Here is a 23173-nt window from a genome sequence, read left to right as displayed (position 1 = left end):
TTCCAGCTCCCAAAACCGCTCTTAGATGCTCTTTCTTTAAAGGCTTGTCTGGACGAGGATAAAGGTGTATTTAAAAAAAAAAAAAAAAAAAGTGTCAGTGAAAACTTTTAATTAACATGTTTTCAAATTCTCAGTGTTGACAGGGTGTGTTGCATTTTAGTGCATTTGCCAGCAAACGTGTTAAAATACATTTGTGTCCCGTCTACATGTGGCGAGTTAGGACATGTTTTGAAAAGTTTCAAAATTTAACAGGAGTTAAAACCTGTTCATGATTGTGTTTTTACCTTAGCCGAGGGTGGGTGTCACTGATGGATTTTTCTGGGACTCCGGAGAGCAGCTGCCATGCCGGCAGGGAGCTGTTATTTAGCTGCTTTCTCCTTTTCCTGAACTGTCAAATGGAAGTAACATTTCATTTACCTGCCTTGCAGGAATGGATGAAAAAGGAATTTTTTATACAGTATTGGGAGAAAAAAAAGTTAAAGGGGGGATACTAGTGAGATGGGAGGTTGGGCGGTTGTTAGGGGAGTCGAAGCCATGCTTTCACAGGGTGGCCAATTGCGGTTTCGGAGGACCTGATGTAAGGTCAGGATTTCTGTAGCCACACAACCCAGAGTGTGGCACGGCGTTCAGCTGTTGTTTCAAATGCGGCCAAACACTTTGTAGGGGCAACTTTGCCTCAGCTGCTCTTGGGCCGAAAGCTAGCAGCTTTTTTTTTTCTAGCCTCCCCACAGAAGGTCAGCGTGAAGTTGACATAAGCACTATATACCATGTTTATACCTGGCTAGCTTTACAGAAAGGTTTGTGTTTATGCCCTGTCAAAGTCGTAGCTACGGGGCACAGATTCAGTATTAATGATCACGAAGTCACAGCCGAGCATCAGTAACTCTGGGTCAGCTCTGGTTTGCTGGGCAGCACCGTACAAACCATTTCATCAGTCCGCACCTCAGCCTTCCCCCTTCCCAAAAGGTAGAGGACGAAAGTAATCTTGGGCAAAATGTGCCGAGAGGAGACACATTGTGGAAGTACAGCAAAAAGACAGCTTCGTCTGGGGGGTGCGGCACATAAATAGACATCAGCAAATGGGCTGTGGCAGGGCCCTTAACCTTTGGTGGAGCGAGGGGGGGCGAATCCTGCCGCCGCCCTGAGAACAGCTCCCCAGCCCTGTTTCTTCTCGGTCATTTCTGGGCTCCTCAGAGCGGTCTCTCAGTCACGGCCGTCACGTTCTTCGAAATGTCGTCACCCACACCACATGGGGGATGCGATTTTTTGGTGACACAGCTATTGCGGTGAAAGCCCTAACACAAATAGGCTTAACAATGGCATCGCTTTCTTCAGGCGCTAAATCTCCAACAGCCTCTGGACAAGCACCTTTACGCTGGTACATCCTTGCTCCTGCCAAAGAAATGCTGCAACAACTCTTTGTGTCGAAGGCACTGTAGAAAATTGGTATTTTCACATTCATATCTGATTAGTCCTGCTGCAAGAGGCCAATGAGGGATTGTTTGGGGTTTGTTGTTTTGGTTTGGTTTGGTTTTTTTTTCTCTTTTCTTTCTTTTCCCCCCCTTGGAAGGAGATGAAAAGATCAGGAACTTGAGTAAAGTGCAAGTTTAAGAATGAGGAATCTCCCCTCCAGCGTATCTGTTTGCTTGGCGCTTAAAGGTGTGGTGTGACAAGGAGCAGCCTGGTAACTGGTGGGCTCCAGAGGTCAGTCAAGGGGTTAAATCTTGTATTTGCACCTCACCTTCAAGGGTTTGGGTTAGAAAGCAGAGATAGCTGTCCAGGTTGTAGTGCACTGGGACTGACAGAGGGAGTGTACATATATTCCAGATTTCCCGCTTGTCCAGAGAGTCTACAGAAGAACTTGTGGAATTAAGCATCTAGAGTAACATCAGTCAAGGCTTTTTTTTTTTTTTTTTGAGAGTTGTAAAACATTGAAATGGTTGAAAAACATATCAAAAGCATAATGCAAAGCATACGCCGTCAAAACTCCCACAGCCACTCTGTGAAATTTTTCAGTGACACTACTCTGAAATTCAGATGGAGCTGGGGTGGAAAGTCAAAGCGCGTCCGCCCACGCAGGTGAAATTGCGTATACCCGTGTGAGGTGGACGGATGACTTTTGGTACTGATCGTGAAGTCCTGTCGCGGTCTTCCAGCAGGTCTTCTCAAACCAATGTCAAAAAAAAAAAAAAAAAAAAACCCAAGAAAAAAACCCAAACCACAACAAAACCCAAAAAGAAAAACAAACCAACAGCAACAAACCCACGATCTGCTTAGTATCCAGATTAAACGGAGCGGAGGAAACGCCACGCGTGGAAGTCCCCGTCGGGAAGCGGCGGACGATCGCGAAGAAGGAAGCCGCCCGCTGGCCGCGCTGCCGTCCCGCCTCAAGGTGAGCCCGCAGCCGCTCGCTCCGTCCCCGCTCCGCCGCCGGTGCCCTCCGCCGTACACCGCTCCCCCCTCCCCGCACGCCCCGTGGTGGTGGGGGGGGGAGGAACACGGGACACGAACGACACCCGAGGGACCCCCCACACACACACCGGAGAGCGACTCCCCCCCGGGCAGCCACCGCCCCCCGGCCCCGCCGAGCCCGGCCCGGCCCCGCAGCGGCGGCGGCGGCACCGGCGGCCGCAGGTGATGCCCCCCACCGCCCCCCGGGCCGTCGCCACGGAAACCGCCCGGCGGCGCGGCCCCGCCGAGGGAGCCCCGGGGCGGCGGCGGCGGCACCCCCGGTACCCCCCGCCCCGCCGTGGGCGTTCACCCCGGCGCCCACTCCCCCTCGGTCCCCGGCGGGTGGGTTGAGCGGCTGGGCGGCCCCCGGGGGGGGAGCGGGAGGCCGCTGGGCCGGGCTCGGCGGGCGAGACAAAGGGAGCGGCGGGTCTCGGCGGCGGGGGAGATGTGCGGGGAATGCGGCGGGAGGGAGGGGGAGGCTTCCTTCTCTCTCCCCCACCCCCCCAGGGGAAAAAAAAAAAAAAACCAACACAAAAACAAACCAAAACAAACCGCAAATGCCGCTTTTGCCGCCAAGAAACGAAATATTCCTTTGGCCGGTTGAAAATAACCGGCTGCCCTCGCCGGGGTTACCGAAAGGCGGCGGCCGCACAAAGCCAACCGGCCCCGCGGGTAATCCGGGGGGGGGAAGCGGGAGGGGGGGGCGGCTGGGCCGAGCCTCCCCGCTCGGCAGCCCTTCATCCTCGGAGGCATTTGAACATCCTTGTTTATAAACAAGAGGCGTTTGGAGGAGATTACCCGAGTTTGGGCAACGATCGCTCTGACGCTCGTTTTCTGCTCCTTAAAAAGGGGGGGGGGGGGGTCTGGGCCAGCCTTCCCCGCATCGCACCGCGAAGCTCCCCGCACCCCCCCGAGAAAAGAAATCAATCACAGCCGTGATATTCCACCCCCCCCCACCCCCCCCCATGGCTGCTAAGTGCTCGAGATCACCGTTAATTCGCATGCATGAGTTTCGGGTTCCGTCTTATTCGAGGGTTTAAATTCAACGTAAATACCCACCCGGGGCTGGGGTTTGGGGAAAGCGCGAATGTTTCCCTGCTCGTGTCGCTTCGCCCACGACTCGAGCGCATGGAAATGTAATCTTGAAATGGGTCACCGCCTCAGAAAATACTTTAGAAACACAAATCAGGAATAATCAGACAGCAGAATTTAATTCGAGCCGTAGGCTAATCGCAAAATATTTTATTCCAAGGCAATATAGCTGTGGGGGAGGGGGCCGTTCCTGCTTCGGCAGCGGCTCCTGCCGCCGCTGCTTTAGCGTTTGCAACATCTGGCCTACAGACCTACTAATTTTGACTCGTGATCTCGTTTGGCGAAACCCGATCTACGTGGTTCAAATACCTTCCAAATTGGGGGCGATTTAACAATCGCGACCAATTAAACCCGGGGAAGAAAAGGAAAAAAAAAAAAAAAAAAGCGAAGGCAAAAAAAAAAAAAAAAAGGCAGCAAATCCCCTCCTTCCCTCTCCCCCCGCCCCGGGCTCGCACACACTATCTGTTGCTCCCTCACGGCGGCAGCGGGTGGGGGCGGGCGGCGGGGCCGGGCCGGGCTCACACTCGCTCACAATCGCCCTCACACTCGCCCGCACGCCCCTCGCACCATTGTCTCCGCCCGCCCGCCCCGCTTTCTCGGCGTGTTTTGTTCGCTCCCCAGCGCGGAGCTCCGCGCGCCCGCCCGCGCCGCGCCGGAGCGGCACATTCATTATCGGCCGGGGGCTGATTTCAAACCGCTGCCATCGCGGCTCCATTGTTCGCCGGGCGGCCAGGCCCCGCCCCCCTTTGTGTGGCGCGGCGGCGATTGGCCGGCGCCGGGCGGAGGGCTGCCGTCACCGCTCGGGAAGCCCATTCATCTGTGCACTTGGGCGTTGGACTCCGCATCTTATTAGCAACCAGGGAGATTTCTCCATTTTCTCCTTGTCTACAGTACGGCTACAAATCTGGGATTTTTTATTACTTCTTTTTACTAAACTTGGGCTCCTTTTTTTTTTTTTTTTTTTTGCTCGACTTTTTCCTCCCTTTTTTTTCCCCTCCCTCCTGTGCTGCTGCTTTTTGATCTCTTCAACTTTAAATTTTTTAAAAGGAGTGCATTATAATCGGTTCTGTTCTCTCTTCTCTTTTTTTTTCCCCTCTGGTGTGTGTGTGTGTTGCTGCTGCTGCTGGTCGCCCAGTATTTATACCAACCCAACGCTCTTTGTTTCCCCTCCTTTTGGATCTGTTGAGTTTCTTTGTTGAATAAGACAGCATGGGTGCCCAGTTCTCCAAGACCGCTGCAAAGGGCGAAGCCTCCGCCGAGAAACCTGGGGAAGCAGTGGCTGCATCTCCATCCAAGGCGAATGGACAGGTAAAAAAAAAAAAAAAAAATTAAAAAAAATATTAAACCTACTCCTTTTTTTAAGCCAACTTCGACGGACTCTCTTTCGCATCCTGTTTAATTCTTCTTCCTTTGATGCCCCGGTGGCACATTCAATGGAGAATACGGTCGATCCTTTTATCTTTGCAACTCGAGGCAAAGGAATAATCGCTTTATTTTTTTATTTTTATCTTTTTTTTTAAGCGGGCTCGGCTTTGAATGATTCGTTCCTTTAGCTTTCCTGCCGGGGGGGGGGGGGGGGAAGGAGGGGGCACATCTTTTTTCCCCTTTTTTTAGTTTTATTTTTTTTTTAAATCCCTCGTGTATTACGCCGAAGTGTCCCAATGGTTCTTAAACGGAAGGATCTTACACCGCTTGGCTTTTCTGCCCGCTTAACCTCCTTCTCCCGAAGACGCTCGGTGCCTAGCGCCAAACGCCTCTCGCGGCGGCAGGATGCCTCTGGGTAGTAGCGGGGGCCGGAGCCGCCGGGTTTGGGGGGGGGGTGGGGGGGAAGGTGGGTTCGGCGGCGGGCAGCCCCCCCTCGGGCGGGACCGCGGGGCTGGGGGGGTTTCGCCGACCGCCCCGTCCGCGGCATCCGTGCCGGGGGAAGACTGTTGGGGTGTGGGTCGGCCGCGGGGGTACGGCTTTCTGTCACCCCCCCCCCCCCTCCACGCGTGAGCCGGCTGGCCGTGCCCCCGCTGCCCCGACCAGCAGCGTTGGCGTTGCGGGCAGGGACCCCCCCCCCCCGCCGCCGCCGCCGCCGCCCCCGCCCGGGGCAAGCCAGCCGCTCTGCGGGCGCCTGAACGATGCAAATGCGGGCGGTGTGTGTGTGTGCGGGGAGGGGGGGGTGTACGGGGTGGGGTGTGGTGGGAGCCTCGCCGGGCGGAGAGGGGCAGCGGCGGGCGGGGGGGGCCGGGGCCGGGCGAGCTTTGTTAGCCTTCCCCGCCCCGCGCCGCCGCCGCGGCTGGACGGGGCGCGCCGGGGGCGGGGTGCGCGGCGGCGCTGCCGCTGCGTGGAACCGCGGCGCCCTCTGGCGGCCGCCGGCGGGGCCGGCCGCCCGGCCGGCCTGGTGGGCGAAGGGGCGGCGGAGGGCCCGGGCGGGAGTAGGCCGCCGGGCGGGGAGGCCGCCGCCGCCCGGTGTCCCCCTCCCTGCACGGCCGGTAACGCCCGTCGGTGTCTTGCAGGAGAACGGCCACGTGAAGGTGAACGGCGACGCCTCCCCCGCGGCGGCGGAGGCGGGCAAGGAGGAGGTGCAGGCCAACGGCAGCGCGCCCGCCGAGGAGACGGGCAAGGAGGAGGCGGCCTCGTCGGAGCCCGCCTCCGAGAAGGAGGCGGCCGAGGCGGAGAGCACCGAGCCGGCCTCCCCGGCGGAGGGCGAGTCCTCCCCCAAGACTGAGGAGGGGGCGACCCCCTCCTCCAGCAGCGAGACCCCGAAAAAAAAAAAGAAGCGCTTTTCCTTCAAGAAGTCCTTTAAGCTCAGCGGCTTCTCCTTCAAGAAGAACAAGAAGGAGGCCGGCGAAGGGGCCGAGAGCGAGGCCGGCGCCGCCGCCGCCGCCGCCGCGGCGGAGGGCGGGAAGGAGGAGGCGGCGGCGGCCCCTGAGGCGGCGGGCGGCGAGGAGGGCAAGGCCGCCGCCGAGGAGGCCTGCGCGGCCGCCGCCGCCGCTGAGGCGGGCAAGGAGGAGGCGGGGGACTCGCAGGAGGCCAAATCGGACGAGGCCGCCCCCGAGAAGGCGGCGGGAGAGGAGACCCCGGCCCCGGCGGCGGCGGCGGCGGAGGAGCAGCAGCAGCAGCCGCCACAGCAGCAGCAGCAGCAGCAGGCGGCGGCTGAGGGGAAGGCGAAGGAGGAGGCGGCGGCGGGCGCCGCCACGATGGAGGCGGGCAGCGGCGATCAGGAGGCGGCCCCCGCGGAGGAGCCGGCGCCGGCGCGGCAGGAGCCCCCCTCCGAGAGCAGTCCGGAGGGAGCCGCCGGCGAGTCGGCGGAGTAAAGGGCCCCGCCGCCGCCCCTCTCGCCGACGGACTTTTTCTTCCCCCCCCTGTTTGTTTGTTGGAGTGGTGCCAGGTACTGGTCTCGGAGAACTTGTCTACAACCAGGGATTGATTTAAAAGATGTCTCGTTTCTCTCTTTTTTTTTTTTTTTTTTTTTTTTTCTCTCACACACCACCACCCCCCCACCACCCCCCGACCCCACCCCGCCCACCCCTCGCAGCTCCCATCTCAAATCGTTGTGTGTTGCCGCCATTCCAACGGGCGGAGGGGGGCCCCCCTCCGCCCCCCTCTCCCGCCCTCTCTATTTTGGTTTCTTTCGGTTGGTTTTATTAATTTTTTTTCATCAGTATTAATGTTTTGTTTTGGTTGGTTTGGGTTTTTTTGTTTGTTTGAGGGTTTTTTTTGTTCGTTTGCCTTTTTTTTAAAATTTTTTTTTTTTTTTTTTCATCCTTTGCAACTCTCCTCATAGTATAAAACTTTTCCCGATCGGTCTATGGACATGCCCATATATGAAGGAGATGGGTGGGTCAATAAGGGATCTCAAATGAAGTGACAGGGGCCGCAGTGGGGAACCCGGGGCGCGCAGCCCTTGCCGGGAGCGCGCCCCGCCAGAAATGATGTAAGGGGTTAGTCTTTTTTTTAAAAGAAAGTTATTACGATGTATTTTGTGAGGCAGATGTTCTATAAGGTTTACAACACTACAAGTCTTGATTAAGAAGGAAAGGAAAAAGGAAAAAAAAAATAAAAATAAAAATCAATACCCAGATAAAGAGATCATAGTCTTAGGAATTCATTTAAACCATAGGAACTTTTCACTTATCTCATGTTAGCTGTATCAGTCAGTGATTAAGTAGAAATACAAGTTGTATAGGCTTTATTGTTTATTGCTGGTTTATGACCTTAATAAAGTGTAATTATGTATTACCAGCAGGGTGTTTTTAACTGTGACTATTGTATAAAAAAAGAAAAAAAAAAACAAATCTTGATATCCAGAAGCACATGAAGTTTGCAACTCTTTCCACCCTGCCCATTTTTGTAAAACTGCAGTCATCTTGGACCTTTTAAACACAAATTTTAAACTCAACCAAGCTGTGATAAGTGGAATGGTTACTGTTTATACTGTGGTATGTTTTTGATTACAGCAGACAATGCTTTCTTTTCCAGTTGTCTTTGAAAATAAAGGAAAACTCTTCAGATGCAATGGTTTTTTTTGTGTAGCATCTTGTCTATCATGTTTTTGTAAATACTGGAGAAGCTTTGACCAATTTGACTTAGAGATGGAATGTAACTTTGCTTACAAAAATTGCTATTAAACTCCTGCTTAAGGTGTTCTAATTTTCTGTGAGCACACTAAAAGCGAAAAATAAATGTGAATAAAATGTATAATTTGGTTGTCTTTCTTTTTATGGATACTCTGGTAGCTTAAAGGGACTAGCCAGCATTGCCTAAATTTGTGTAGAGAAAGTCATGTGTGCTGCTAGCACTAGCTTCGAAAACTGCCTTCCTAGATCCTGGACTCTGTAATAGTGTGCATCTTTTAGAGAAATTGGGCAGCGCACCAGGTAATTTATAGGCTTTTCTGGCTTTAAAAAGAAGACTAGAAGGCAGTCTGAGCATGTACAGTGTACCATTCTCCTGCCCAGGCTCCATCTTGCTTTTAAGACCAGAGGTATCCAGCGTATGAGAGTCTTGTCTCTTGAGGAAAATAAGATGTAATTTGAATTGCTTAGGGTGGGGCGCTGAAATTTTTATGCCGAGTTGCTTAAAAATTAAGCTCTCCAACTGACGTCCCACTTGCGTCTTGGTATGCTGGTCCTACCTAGGTACCTAGACGATTAGCTTGAAAACTTCAGCCTGGAGGGTGAAAGGGGGAATTAACACTGCCATTCTGCTCAAAGTAATTAAAAGCAATATTTTCTTTTTTTCCTCAAGTGCTACTCCCAAGTACAGGTGAGTTACAAAACAGATTTCAAAATTTGTCTATAAAAATAATCACTTGGTGCTTGCCTTTAATTGTTAGGCTTTTTGGCTAATTTCCAGCATATTGCTCAGGGCATGTTATGCCTTAATAAAACAGTGGGTTCATGCAAGAAAAGCAGCAGTGGTATTTGGAGGGTGGAAATTGATTCAAGAAAGTGTTGCTTCTAAGTTTATAGGAGAAAGTTTAGTGTTACACTTATTTGCTTCCACCTAAATTTTCAGCAGAAACTCTTTGGAAGCAATTATGATTCATTTTATGAGAAAATGGCACGTTAGCACCTTGTTCCCTAAAGAACAAAGCCTAAACTGAATGAAGTATAGTAGATTTCCTGCTGAATGCGTACTTTTTTTTTGTTGTTGTTTTTTTCTTTTTTTCTTTTTTTTTAATTCAGCTGTCTACCATTTTAACTTTGGCTTGTATGTACTCTAGTTGCCCTGGTATTTCTCTATAGCTTTAGAAATGTATTGAAACTATGCTATAATTGCCGAGGGACAAAAATAAATGGATGTAAAACAAGATCCTCCACACCAGTGTCATTCTTGGAGTACATGTGTTTGAAGTCTAGTGCATAACTGCTTTGCTAAGGGGTTTTTATAACATGGCTGTAAAAACCTGTTCTGAGACGCATGATGTCTTGGCCATAGAGTCAATGTCTCTTTTTAATAAATATATATATATTTAAATCCAAGGATTCTTAAAGAGAAGTCTGAATTTCTTCTTTTTTTTTTTTTTTTCTCTTTGTCAAACTGTACATGTACATATGAAGAAAATAATCGCCAGTAAAGTTCTTTTTCAGATTTTTCCCAAGCTGCTCTCCTCAAACTTTCGTGTTCCTTCCGCACTCAGCTGGTGGTGGTTTCTGAAGCGTTTCCAGTTCCTGGGGGTACAGAACCGCTCCTGCCCCAGCAGCCGGTCTCCTGGCCTGGGGCTTCGTCATTCCATGGCTTGGCTTGACTTGAAATCTCTTTCCAAGTCTTAACACTAGTAGCGTTTCAAAAATACATCCTAAGAAGACCAGCTGCATGGTCTGCTCTTCTGGTCCCAGCAGTCGGGTGAGATTCGATAATACCAGTTTTCCACTGTGTGGTTTGAGAAGGTGGGAATCAGAAGGGGCTTGGGAGGGTGGAAATGGGAGAGTTTTCAGCTGCTTCTTCCTGCCAAAGAATTGTGCAAGAGCATCCCTCCTCCCTCGGTCCCCGAGGGACTGCGTGGTCACTCCTGTGCGGTTGTAGAATATCCTTATTTATGTACAAGGAGACTGAAGGGGCTGGGTGTTGGTGGCTGGTGAGATGGTTAATCTTCTTACTGAGAAAGCTTTATCCCCTTTTTTTTTTTTATTCCATTGGTTGCCTCGGTGAAAATGCTAATCATCATAAGTATTGTAATTGCAACAAATTCTCTCAGAATTGGAATGCATGTGACTTCAAAATGTGTGATTGCAAGCTGATTTTCCTATCTTGTGGGTTGCTGCGGTTCTTTTTAAGCAGAATGTTATTATTGCTATGAACAAAGTAACTTCTGTTGTGCTGATACAATGTCACATTTTTGTAACCTATTTTTAACCCTATTGGAACCTAATTTTTCCTGCCTAGGGGCTCTGGAGATTTACTTTTTCTATGTTTATTTACTTAGACCGAGGCAACGGGCTTCCCTGTTCAAGGTCAAAACTTGGTTGTATAAAGTCCTTTCCAATTGCATGCCTGTCTTGGTGATACCTCAACTTCATTTCAGACTTTCCAAATCACAACGTCTGACCTCAAGTACTTGAGTTCTAGATCTGGTCCTGATAGTTATGAATGTGAAATTGTAGAGACTTTGCTGCCGGGCAAGGCAGCAAGGCAAGAAAAGGAAAGGCAAGCTGCGGCCGGGGGGGCGGGGGGGGGAATGGAACCTAGGCTTTGGCTTCTGCCGGAGCGCGTTCACCTTCCCGCTGGTGCGCACAACCGCTGTATACAAATCAAGTGCCCAGGTATCAACTTCTGACATACCAAAAAAACCCTCCTGTTGGTTGTATTTAGTGCAAGAGTTGCGTATACGAGTATTTTACTCCTTTATTATGAGGGAGGATGTTTTCTGTTTTTTAAGAATGTTTGTTGTTACGTAATGCTGTTTGAAAGGGCTAACTCTTGAACTGCGCTTGCAGATGATTAGATAAAGGTCAAAGGTTTTAATCTGCTTTGCTTGGGTTTTTCTAAGTTGCGAGTCCTTTCATAGTGTTTTTTAAAAAAAATCTAGAATAATACACATTCTCGTCTGAAGCTGTAATACCAGTTAATGGTTTCCTGCAAAATCAGTACTGTGAATTAAGTCTTTATACTATTTGTATAGTGAAAGAGTAGGAAAAGGTCATCATTGGTGATACCGGACTCGTTTCAGCTTTCGTTTGCTAGGTTTTAAGAAACTGAGCTAAAATGTGTTTTCCATCATGATTTAGCTTAGTTGAAAGCATCCTGTTGCTAGGTTATGCCAAATTTTTTTACCGTGCTTAGGTCACTGGGATAGAATAAACCAGATATTTTTCTTCCCAAAGTACGCAGCAAGTGAAAATAGTATATTGTGCTCATAACATACTGTAGGCAGTGGGGTTAATTTGTCCTCTTTACAATTCTGGAGACCTCAGCTAATTGGCAATGAATGGAAACTATTGCGATTGCAACCGAGTCCAGCAGGACAGAGGCAAGCAGGCCAGGCAGCCTCCCGTTCCCGGGCTAAAGGAACGTGGGAGGTGGTGAAGTACTGGGTCGCTGCACGTCTCCGCATTAGCTTGCCCTGGGGAGGGACGGTGTGGCGGTGAGCTTTTAAAGGCCTGTTGCTTGTTTGAGCATTTGGAAAGGGGAGCTGTAGCAGTGTGTTTCGCGACGCGTTTACTGTAGAGACAACCCTTGAGATCGCTCTGAAGTGGGAACATTGCCTATTGGGAAGATCAGAGGAGGGCCAGCGATGGGATCGAAATGATGATTATGGCTAAACAGATGAGCGGGCCAAGTGTTGGCCCGTGAATAAAGTGCAGAGTTAGGAATATGTAAGCTTGGGCTGTATTATTGAGTACACTTTCTATACGAAAGCAAGAGACTTGGCTTCCGAATGCCCCTATTTCAGGATACGGATAATTTATCTGATAGAGGTGACATAAAACTTCCATAAATGCTTTCAGAATGTTTTGAAATCATGAGGAGGTTTACAAGTATTATTTATACCTCTTTGCCCTCAGTCTTTGTTATAGGAAGACATGTTTGTCCAGAACAGGACTACCAAGATAGTAGGTGAGACAGGACATTAATAATTAGAAAGACCCAAACAAAATATATGGCATATTCGTTCTCAGAGCTGTGATGAATTTTGATAAAGTGACAAAGCCATTATTCAGTTAAAAGGGGGGGGGGAGTTCTTTCTCTCTCTCTCTCTCTTTTTATTTTTTTGTTGCCTGACACAATTCTGATTTCAGAGCAGCAAGTACGGGGAAATGCTGCTGGTGGTGTATGCGTTGTTATCACCAAGTAGGTGAATGTTCCAGGACTTAGGATTCTTAGGTTAATTCTTGTGGTTGTGTACGTGATAGCCTGCACTAGAAGAGCACTGGAGAGGAATTGTTTTGAGCCAAGCAACGCTACCTTCTGAGGTCCTTTCCAGCACCACAGCTGATACTGTTGGTAATAAAGTATTTGATAGTTGCTCTTAGTGGAGACTACGGTGGCTAGAGATTTATTTTTAGGTACAGTCCAAACGAGACTCTGTCTCCTGAAGTTCATAGTTCAGTTTCTAAAAAAGAAAGAGAAAATAAAATTCCTAAGAATCTATTGGTTAGGGAGATCGTACTTGCTGAGTAGCTCTAATAGCTGCAAGAAGTGACTTGCTAGCCTATACTGGAGTAGTTATCTCTCTGAAACTTGGTATGTAGACCCACCTGAATATTTTAAATTAATTTGATAACACAAAAGCCATGCTTACAAGGGTGACCTGCTGTTCCAAGAAAACAAAACCCATTGTGGAGGTGTTGCTAATCTGCTTCTCACTGGAAAAGAACCGCTCTGGACCAGTAAGTGAAGACCTGCATAGGCAGGGCCTTTACAAAAGGAGAGCGAGAGGGGAAAAAACCACAAAACCCACCAAACTTTAGGAACTAAAGGAAGAAACTGCTTTTTTTTCTAGCCCTCTGGAGCAAGGCTGTTATAGGTGTAAAGTACCCCCTTCTGTCTTTAAAACAAATAATTTAATTACTAGAGACACTGTTTCCACCAGAGTGCAAAGGCACACCCCTTTCGAAAACCACAGAGGAAAAGGAGTCCAAAATTGATGAAGCTAACGTTTTTCAGGAATGAATCATTAGGCCAGTCACAAGCCCTACGTTGCAGTTCAGGAGCCTGTTAAAGCAAGCTTACCAGACACGGCACCCCTGAGGAGACGGCAGCAAATGTTTTCCATCTCGGTAACTGAACAAAATAGCCGAAATCATGGACTGATACTCAGAATACATGAAAGAACAAGATCTCTTTCCCCTGGTTCTATTTTTGCATATCCTACATCTCTATTTGGTTTCTTATAAATATCCAGGAAGTAAAGTTAAAGCAGTGGAGAGAGAATAATACCAAAATTTCTCTGAATCCATTTTCCTGGATGTTCTTGTACAGGTATATTTGAATTTTGGTTTAATATTTAATTCTGCTGTTTAACACCTAACTTTACAAGTTAGCGCTGACATGGAGAAACAATGTCACGTGTATACCAAATTAGATAACAAATTTTGTGAAAGACGCATTTTGGCCTCATTCTTCTGTCACTGAGATCCATGAGAAGGAAGTTAAGCAATACAAAGCGCTTCTAAAATTTCCCCATATATGTTGCTAACAATAAGAGAAATATAGCTGGTTCTTCCACGCAGCATCCACCTGCAATCCACCCCAAATGGAGTGTGTGCAATAAAAGGACAAGAAAGTGACCGTGTTTGCTTGAATTAAGAGACTGAAGACACACAGGGCCCCACTGGCAAAGCGGACGGGAGCACTTTCACGTGTTGCTGTCACAAATGGCAAAAATGAAACGCCGCTGGAAACTTATCCTCGTTATTATATATGCGAGAGTTTCCACCCTGGAGGGTCATCAGGACTAGTGTTTCCCCTGCCGCCACCGCATGGGGTCTGTCTAATACTTGACAAGCCTATGCATTGAAGTGATGATGCAGAAATGTATTTAAAAGCTCCTGTGGATAAATCATCAGAAAAGTTTGCTATTTTCAATGTAAACCCAATAATTTTTGGTGATCATTGATATCCACTGAATGCTGTGCTATCTGGTGAATTTTTTGCCTCTGTGTTGCCTACATGGATGTTGTCATTTCAAGATCATGAAGCTTCTGATATTATCAGAAATTGGGCCAAAGGGGAGAAAGAAGGGGAAAATATCTTTCCAGTGATGTTAGAATAGGACCATCAACTTTAATAAACGGAGAAGAGAGATTCAAAGCCAACTGTTCTCTGGTTAAATCCCAGTACAAATCTAATCTAATCTAATCTAAAGAGGCTTTAGGGCTTTGACTTGCATCTTGTTGTTGTTATTGCATACATGTTATGATAGTCATTAGTTTAATAATCTGTGGATATATAGAAGTAGAAACAAAATAGTACTTCTGAAGTTCCTCTCCTCCTAAATGCTTCATGGCAGACATACCAGGTGTAACTGCAAGAAGCAATTACTGGAAACATTCTGTGCGGCTCTGTCATGTGGAGATGCAGAAGAGGGAAATGCTAAGTTGTTCCTGAGGATGTTAGGAGAAATAATACGCTTTTTATCTTTTGAGACAAAGATAAAATGAGGAACACATATAGCATAACTCTTCAGGAAAGTCACGCAAGTTCAAATGACACTGGAAAAGGGAGCTGAACACAAGATGTTCCCAGCAGCAATTGAGTGAAGTGACATACCTGTAAGAAATGCACCATTTGCAAGTGAAACTGGACATTTTAAAATTTTCCATGATCTTACTGCAGGCTTCCTTTCACATGAATCTGCTGCATTAAAGGCAGTCGAATACTAGATGACAGTGACGTGGCCAGCTGGGAAGGAATCCCGAAGGAGGAGCGTGGCCGGGGACCGCTTCTGAACAGCAGCACAAACAAAGGTTCGTTCCCATAAGAACTACTATTAGGAAATATTTATATTGTGATATGGGCTCAAAAGGCCCAGAGTAAATATGAGCCTTGCTTGTGCAGGGCACTGAGTAAACATACACGAGAGAGTCTCTCCTCTTAAAAAGCTTCCAGGCTAAATGCAGAAAGGTTAGACTGTTTCACTTCCTACCATTGTTAAAATCACATTTCTATTTGTCTTGGTCGAGATTATGAAGGGGGAGGGAATTAATTACCAACTTCCTTTTTTTTTTTTTTTTTTTTAAAAAAAAAATCTATGTTATTTGCAAGTTTCTTTTCTCACTTTATGCTCTTTGCCTTCACAAAAGTCAAACTGTCATACTGAGAGATTTGCCATCTGTGTACAAGTGGCCAGGGCATTTTCATCGCCATACATAGTGATGGGCATTTTAAGCAATAAGAAGGATTAAGTTAGAAGTGGCTCTTGAGTGAAAAGATCACAAAGTCCCAAAATCTTAAAATGTAGCTAGAAACAGATTATCTATAGCTCTCTAGTGACACTTTGAGGCCATTTTCGTGTACTGAAACTAAAATACGTTTCACTGTTCTGTACGCTGGCAGCAAGTCCCACCCTGGGAGTAGTGTCGTTTTGGGAAAGGAGGGAGGGAAGGTGCCTAGTCTAGGGAGAATATGTGCATGTAGGTATATGATTTTTCTTTGGGGCTGTTCATTCTTCATCAAAATATATCCTCCCCTTTATTAAATATTGGCATATCAAAGTACAGCAATGAAGATTCTTTGTGGATTTTCTTTTCTGGTAAGAAAGTGGCTTAACACCCTGAATTTTCCAATTATTTATGATTGAGTATTAATAAGAAGTTTGCTCAGTCCAAATTGTATTTTAAAACTACAGATATCAGAGGCAAATGTATGTATTCCAGCTGACTTACTGTAGAAAAACAAAAGAATGGAACTACTGGGAAATTGGTTCAGACCCATCATCTGAAATGCCATGAGTCCTCATGAACCAGCAGCCTGATGAGCTGAAATGCATGTGTATATTGTGCATTAAATAGGAGAAAAAGCACATTAGAGATTAGAGATTTTTTGTATTTCTTTTCACGTGGCATTGAAAGAAAGTGGCCTTACTGGTTTGTAAAATTGATTGTATTCACTATCATTTCCAGCACACTGTGCCAAATTTATCAGAGGCACTCTTACCCACAAATCACAAACTTAAAAACTCCTCCAACTTTCCTCTAACGTAGACAGGAATGGTAGTGCAGGGATTGCCTGATGACATTTTCACCATCATGTTGCATAAATCAGCTAAAGTGGTAAAAATGCTTGTGGTTTGGCTATATTTATAGTGTCTGTATTGCTAGCAGCATGGGAGAGCTATGGGAGGGAAATTCCCTAAAATCGTTATAGCCAATGTAACCACTGAGACATCTAGCACTTGTTGCTACCAAGAGTGTTAAACTTGGAAAACTCTATCTACAACATGCCAAGAGGGGGAAAGAATAAGTTAAAAGAATAATTAAAAAAAGTAGTAGTCAAAGAATTTCACACAGCATTAGGAAATAAGCCGAACAATTTCTGAGCTGTTAGTGAGAGCTTTTGACAACAAAAAGAAACGGGGTAGTCTGGAGAACTGGAGAAAGACAAATACAATACCTATTTTGGATATGGTTTCACAAAAGAACTGGGAAAAAAAAGATAGAGAAGTGAGAAGTGGTTGGGGAATAAAAAAATAAAGAAAAGAGAGGGACTGGCAGAAGGACAAAGAGACATGGGTGTTATGTGGAACCACAACACTATGAAGCAAGGACTAGGGAAATTGCAGACAAAGCAGCCAACTAAGATCTCTGAAAATACACTAGAGTAAATGCATTTATAGGGGAATAAAATAGGAAGAAATAGTCAAGATCAGCTTCACAAGAATAAAACACGTCAAGTCAATGTGATTTTCTCTTCTGACAGTATATCTGGCCTAGTAGTTCAGCAGGAATCAGGAGCTGTGATGGATCTTGACTTTGCTAATATTTTCGATACTGTCCTATGCAATATTCTCATAAGCATGGGCAGAGAAATAAGAACTAGGAAAACATGCTGAGCAAAGTCAGCTGAAAAAGATAACCTCAAGTTATAACAGTCAATGGTTTGCTGCCATACTGGGAGGACTGAAAGTGCACATAAAAGGGAACTCAGAATACTATTGGACTTCACATGGTAATAAACTCGAGACATGATCCAAAAATCAAGCAGAAGTTCAGCAAAGGGCTATGCTTCAGGAAAGAGAAGAAATCCAATTCCGAAACAGAAAATGGGGACTACCCAGGCAACAGGAACGGAGCCTGGGGTCGAGGTGGCTCACAGGCAGCATCAGTCAAGCATTCGTCCTCTTCTGAGTGCAGTGGCAAGGGCTTAACGGGGTCATTTTGGACATCTTTTAGGAAAGATGCTCTTTAAGAACAATCTTAGGCGATATGGAAATTGCACAGGAAGGCAACACACGGGCTTTGCAAAGAAAATAGTTGGTTTTGTGTACTCCAGGTAAGTAGAAGTTTGGAAGGCTAGGAGCTTACTTTGGGTTTTCAACACATTAAAGGTTATAGTAAAGAGAAATCAGTTGTTCTCTGTGTCAGCTGGAGGCAGGACCAAAAATAATTAGTATACTTTGTAAGAAAGAGGATATTGCTTAAGTTTTAGGAAAGGGTTTCTAACTACAAGCATAATTCAATGGTCTAACAGATTACACAACAGGAAAGTTGCGGAAAACCTTCTTTCCTATGGAGGTTTGAGGTTAGAACAGATAATCTGAAAGGGACGGTCTGTCTTTATCCTACCTTAATGCCAGTGGTGGTCAAAAGTATAGCTCAAGATCCCTTCCCTACCTATCTGTCTGTGCTTTAGAATTTTAATTCGATGTAGTGATTTCCGAAAGGTCTTCAGAGACCAGGGAAAGCTTTGTCTTGTGTTTCAGTAAAAGTTAAGCTGGTGTACAGGAAAGGGAGGGTACAATAACAGTTGTCCAGAATTTACCTCATGAGATACATATGTATAAACATCCAACTAAATAAAAATACACATGCACTAACAGAGCCACATATTATTCTTAATGCAGTTATCAGGAAGGTCTCTAAGCAGAAACAGATCTTAGAAATAAATCAATTGGTTTTAACATTTATTTTATAAAATAATAATATAATATTCCATTGCATGTTAACTATTCAGTCTGAGAGGTGGACTCTATTGAGTTAGGTATTATACATTCACAGCAAAATTAGATCCCCATTAAATCTATAGCCTGTATAGAAAAAGAGTTGCAAGCAAAACAGCACTGAAGTATTGCCATTCTGGTTTCATGAGAAGGAACTGGTTTTCCAGCAGGAGTGTCCCAGTCCTTTAGCGTCTGGCATTAAACTATTTGAATTAAGTGTCTTTGGTGACCAAAGGTACAAGGACCATCTGCTAAATGTAGCAATTTCCTTACCTACAAGTATAGCTATATATTACAATCTATGATAGACCTGCAGCAAATGTGCTATATACCTAAATAGTGTTACTGAGTGCAACTATGCAGTGGTAAGCATGTCCATAAGGTGCTGACCAATAGCAGAGATTAATCAGAAAATAACATTTTTAAGCAAAAAGAAAGAGAGATGCTTGTCATTCTTTACTGAGTTCTCCATTTTGGACTGATCTCCAGCTGTTAAAAACAGATCCACCTTTTCCTAGTCTATAAGCTCTTTTATATACACACAGTATATAATATAGTGTGTGTGTATATATATATAGCCACATATACATACATACATACATAGAGAGTCGACAAACAACAGCAGTGATGACCTTGCTTACCTCACTGTACTAACCACATTTGAACCGGTTGTGGGTTTCAGGGAACGTTGTGTTAGGTGCTCCATCACCGTTTCATTTATTACATGTTACGTCTACCTACTCCATTTGATGTTTTCTCCTAGTGTACACATTTTAACACTCTGCTATAAGTGTAACTGGTCTTATTTCAAGGGAAATGCAGCCACCTGCTCCTGTGCATGGCATTTCATTAATCACTCCAGTGCCAACAGGGAGTGTGGTGGATTTCCGTCACTCCGTGAGCAGTAATCGCCACGGTCTGATCAAGGCGGGGACTGAGTTTCCCTGGTCTCAGACTGCTGTCAGTCTCAGCACTTCAGAACAAATATTTTTTTCCCCCTTTGTTTTTCACGTATCAAAGTTTCTCATTTATCCACTAAAACAACATGCAGGAATGTGACTTTCAGATATCTGTTATGAGCCCAGTTTCCTCTTAAAACAAGGAAATGCAAACAAAGTGCAAAGCCAAGGTTGAGAAACTGTCAAAAATAAAGTTACACATGAGAACTAACTTGGCTTCTTTTAATGCAGTTTTCATGGAAACTTTAACAATGTCATCCTAAACAAGAAGGATTGTTTGTAATGTGCCTGCCTAAACCAGCACATGGATTTCAGTAGTACCTACCTACCCCTCCTATGCCTGTAACCATCTGAGACGTGGTTATTTATGCAGTAGATCAGCAAATAAAACAGTAGTGTTCCTCAAAACAGAACAGAATGAGGTTGACGTCTCTTACATCTTACACCCTTATAATTCAGGTAGCAAAATAGGAATGAAGAAGAGAAAGGACTGTTGTGTGCTCAAAGCACCAAACTGGAGGCCCAGGGAAATGTGCTCTGCCGCTGTCCCTGCCGCTGCTTTGCCATACAACCTTGGGCAAATGATTTGTCCAGTGTTTTAGAAGTGTTTTGCGGTGGGTTTTTTTCCGGATTGTCTGAATATTTACCAGTCTAGCCGAACAAAATGGGAACAGTCCGTCCTTTGGTATTTAAAGTTTTCTACATGAGAACGAGGAATTTCAGTAGTGGACCATTTAGAAATTTTGGGTTTAATCGCTCTGCACTGTAGTCCCCCCTGTATAAGGAGGAATAACATAACTCCTTGACTTCACACATGGATTTGATGTCTAGGCTCCCTTTATAATGTCTGGAGAAAGTTAGCTATCTGGGAAAGACATTTCCAATGCCCTGCTCCCAGCTGCCCTGTTTAGCCAGTGGGAAACACTGCAAAGAGAGGAAAGGAAGGATGTGGGGGACGTTCTACATATGTTTTTATGTACTTATTTTTACAATAGCTGAGAGTTAGTGTGCTCTTGGGAACTGCTGGCAAGCTTACATGCCTGGCTGAAGAGATCTGAATACCCATCTCACAGAAAAGTCCTCCCCCGCCCCCAAAGTATTCACTCTTGCAGGAGAGGAGGAGTAGGAACGGGAGGGTTTAATATCTCTCTCCTTGAGGCCATCCCATTGGGCTCCAAATCATTAGATACTTAGCGGACCAGAGAATGAGCTACCTTAAGTCTTACTTTTTCCTGGGTTTAAGTACTAGAGTTTAAAGGCTTATTCTTTTTCTAAACAGGGGCTTTTGTCAAAGCAAGTTGTAAGCTTTATAAGAATATAAAGAGGGTGGGAAGTCTTAGCACTGTTGTAGCAACCCCAGCCTTTGTGATTTTCTGACTTTTAAGTGGCTATTTGTCAACTTTTCTATTTAGCCTAGTTTTTTAAAGTTATTTCTCTGTTTTAGATAAAAAGGACAAGAAACAATCTGACCGAACATATGCAAGATTATGTCATTGTACTGCTATAAGTAAGGTCATCAGGTCTGAGGCTTAAACTGGTATGAACAGGGAAAAAGAGCTGACAGTACACTCTAAACCTTTTCCTCCCTCATATACTGAAGCAATGGCATCCGCTCTGGCTTTTTCAAGTCAATTGGCCTTAACAGCTGGGGTTCTTGACAAATGTATCCATAACTGAGATGTCATTAAAGATATTCTTAGTAAATGAATCCCTGGCAGACTCACTTTAAACAAGGGTTTAAAACTAAGTTAAGAAAAAGGGAGAGGGGGAAAATGAAAGAGGTCTACATAGTATGCAGAAAAATGACAAGTTGATTTAAAACTACTTAACCAATTTTCTTCAGCCCAAGAATGTTTTCCTGAAGAGGCTATATTGTAAGCCAACATAAAGATTTCTGGCTTGCCATTTTTGACTTAAGCAGATGCAGAAGATTTCGATAACAACATATGGAAGATATTTTTTTTTCACATTCATTTAGCTGAAACAATTTTGTTCAAACTTTTCTGACATAATCCAAGAGTAAAACCAAATATGGAAATCCTCAGTCCCAGAAGAATGTAAGAAATTAATGAGAGGTGCTAAGTTGACGCTAAAATGAAAGTTGGCACTGAACTCTACCTAAGCAGTCATTAGGATGGATTTTTAATAGAGCTGCAGCCATCTTGGGTACTTTGTTAACAAAGGGAAAAAAAAAAAAAAAAAAAAAAAAAGAGCCACAAAAATCCTCCCTGGTCACTCATGAATCTTTTAAAGGACAGCCTTGCCAAGCTTGTTACTAGAATTTGAGATGCTCTACCAGGCCTTTAAAGAAATACCACTTTTACAGTAGATATATATATATATAAAAATATATAACCCTCCCATATGTCTTGCAGGAGATGAGTATTGGCATAGAGCGCAAATGAACATCAGCTGCAGCTTTGAAAACCAGTATTAAGTAAGGCTGCAAATGTTTTGGTGAACAATGGAAATGGTAATTGTAAATGGTAACCGTCAGAATAGAAATCGGTAAAGGCATGTCCACCCCCACGCCCATTTAAGTCATGGCCTTATATAATACTACAATCTCTCCGTCATTTGTAGACAATAAAGGTTGGATTTGTAAATTTGCTCGGTATACTCTATGGCTGGCTTTCCGAATGAGTTACACCATCCACAGCGAGAGCACAGCTACACCTGTGCGAAGCACATTTTTGCGGCGTAAGTAACTCTCCTCTCTATGGAAGACGGCGATGGGGATGCGCTCTTTCGCCAGCCCAAATGCTTTCAGGCGGGGGCGAACAGGGAAGCAAGCGCCTGGGGTCTTGCACCCTAAGCAGACCGGTGCTGTGCCGCTCACGTCGCGGAATGCTGTAGGCAGCGCCTGCTGTGGGGACGATCGCAAGCAGACGGGCATGGACGCGGTGGCCCCCACAGCCACACGGACACATCCCGCAGGAGCAGCGTTGGTGGCTGGAAGGGGCGAAGCTCCGGCTGCCCCGGCCGGGTCTTCTCCTGGCCACCTCCCCGGCCACGAGTTGCAGCTCCAGCTTCCCCCAGCTGCAGAGCAGACCCTGCAGCCCTGGGTGGTGGCTGCGCCTGGACTCTGCTCAGAAAAAAAACCTCCTCGGGGATGCTGAGTGCTGCCAGCAGTGTAATGCAGCCTGGCTCCTTGCAGTTGGGGAGCAAAGTTAGCTGGCTTTTGGCCACCTCTTTCACAGGAGCCCAGCTGGGGACTAAGGGCTCCCTCCGCAGAAACATAATTCTCTGTGGCTTGCTTGTAATTTGATCTATAGCTGTCATGAGTGAATGCTGCCTGTACTTACCAAGATGCATAAAATAGCGCGTATAAGGACGTCCCTTGTTAAGGAACACCCATTGTTTAACTGCATTAAAGAATGGAACGAATCATGATATTTATACAGAGAGCATTGCACTAAATCCCTAGCATAAAAATATTTTGTGTGCAGGCCTCAACTGCTAATTGGTTTTATCTTGCTGTGCTTTATTCTGCTTTTGCCGTGACAGCTTGAAATAAATAGCAAGACTTCAGTTTCGTTCCCTGTCGAAAACTGAATTCTGCATGCTTGCTTCACGGGAACCATCTTTGGTGCCAGTATATGGAGCCCCTGCATGCAACAGGAGCAAGAGTTAATTCTCATGTACAGCACTGTGGTGTGGTAAATGCTGACTTAAATACAACTAATGATATAATTAATGGCCAGACGGATTGCTTTTCATTATCTTGTTCAGCTAAGCAAACACATTTCAAAGCTCCAAAGGAGTCAGTCAACGTCCAGAAAAGTTGATTTACCAGTAACAGGCAGCCAAAGCTGTTCTGTATCCCTTTCAAACAAATAATCCTCTCCAAAACTGAATAAGTATATGAACTACTTCCTGAAAGAAATGTGTCTGTGCAATGAAAGACACAAGTCGCAAGATGGTTTCTACTGCTTTTTCTCCCTTACCCCTTCAGGTTTTCTATGCTGTCAGCAATTTTAACTCTTAAAAACCCATCAGACTATAAATGATCCAGAAAACTTCATTTCAGCTTCTAATTTTTACCAAACTGACCATACAAATTATCTAGTATGGAAGTGAA

The 23173-nt window shown here is 45.8% G+C and overlaps 1 protein-coding gene across 1 annotated transcript; it reads left to right on the top strand.

Annotated features, from left to right (window-relative positions):
• Window positions 1–4289: 4289 nt before the first annotated feature.
• On the top strand, window positions 4290–7045 carry MARCKS (myristoylated alanine rich protein kinase C substrate). The gene is made up of 3 exons (XM_049817757.1): window positions 4290–4433; window positions 4679–4851; window positions 6045–7045. Exons 2-3 carry the CDS (start codon window positions 4753–4755, stop codon window positions 6843–6845), a joined length of 900 nt encoding a protein of 299 aa, XP_049673714.1. The 5' UTR covers window positions 4290–4433; window positions 4679–4752; the 3' UTR covers window positions 6846–7045.
• Window positions 7046–23173: the final 16128 nt, after the last annotated feature.

Source organism: Accipiter gentilis, chromosome 15, assembly GCF_929443795.1.
Source record: "Accipiter gentilis chromosome 15, bAccGen1.1, whole genome shotgun sequence".
Taxonomy (NCBI): Eukaryota; Metazoa; Chordata; class Aves; order Accipitriformes; family Accipitridae; genus Astur; species Astur gentilis.
Note: the sequence above shows the minus strand (reverse complement) of the source record. Positions and strands in the feature narration are given on the sequence as shown.

Coding starts and splice junctions, on each gene's coding strand:
- MARCKS (XM_049817757.1), top strand. CDS start 4,753: ATGGGTGCCCAGTTCTCCAAGACCGCTGCAAAGGGCGAAGCCTCCGCC. Junction 4,852..6,044: donor CATCCAAGGCGAATGGACAG/GTAAAAAAAAAA, acceptor GGTGTCTTGCAG/GAGAACGGCCACGTGAAGGT.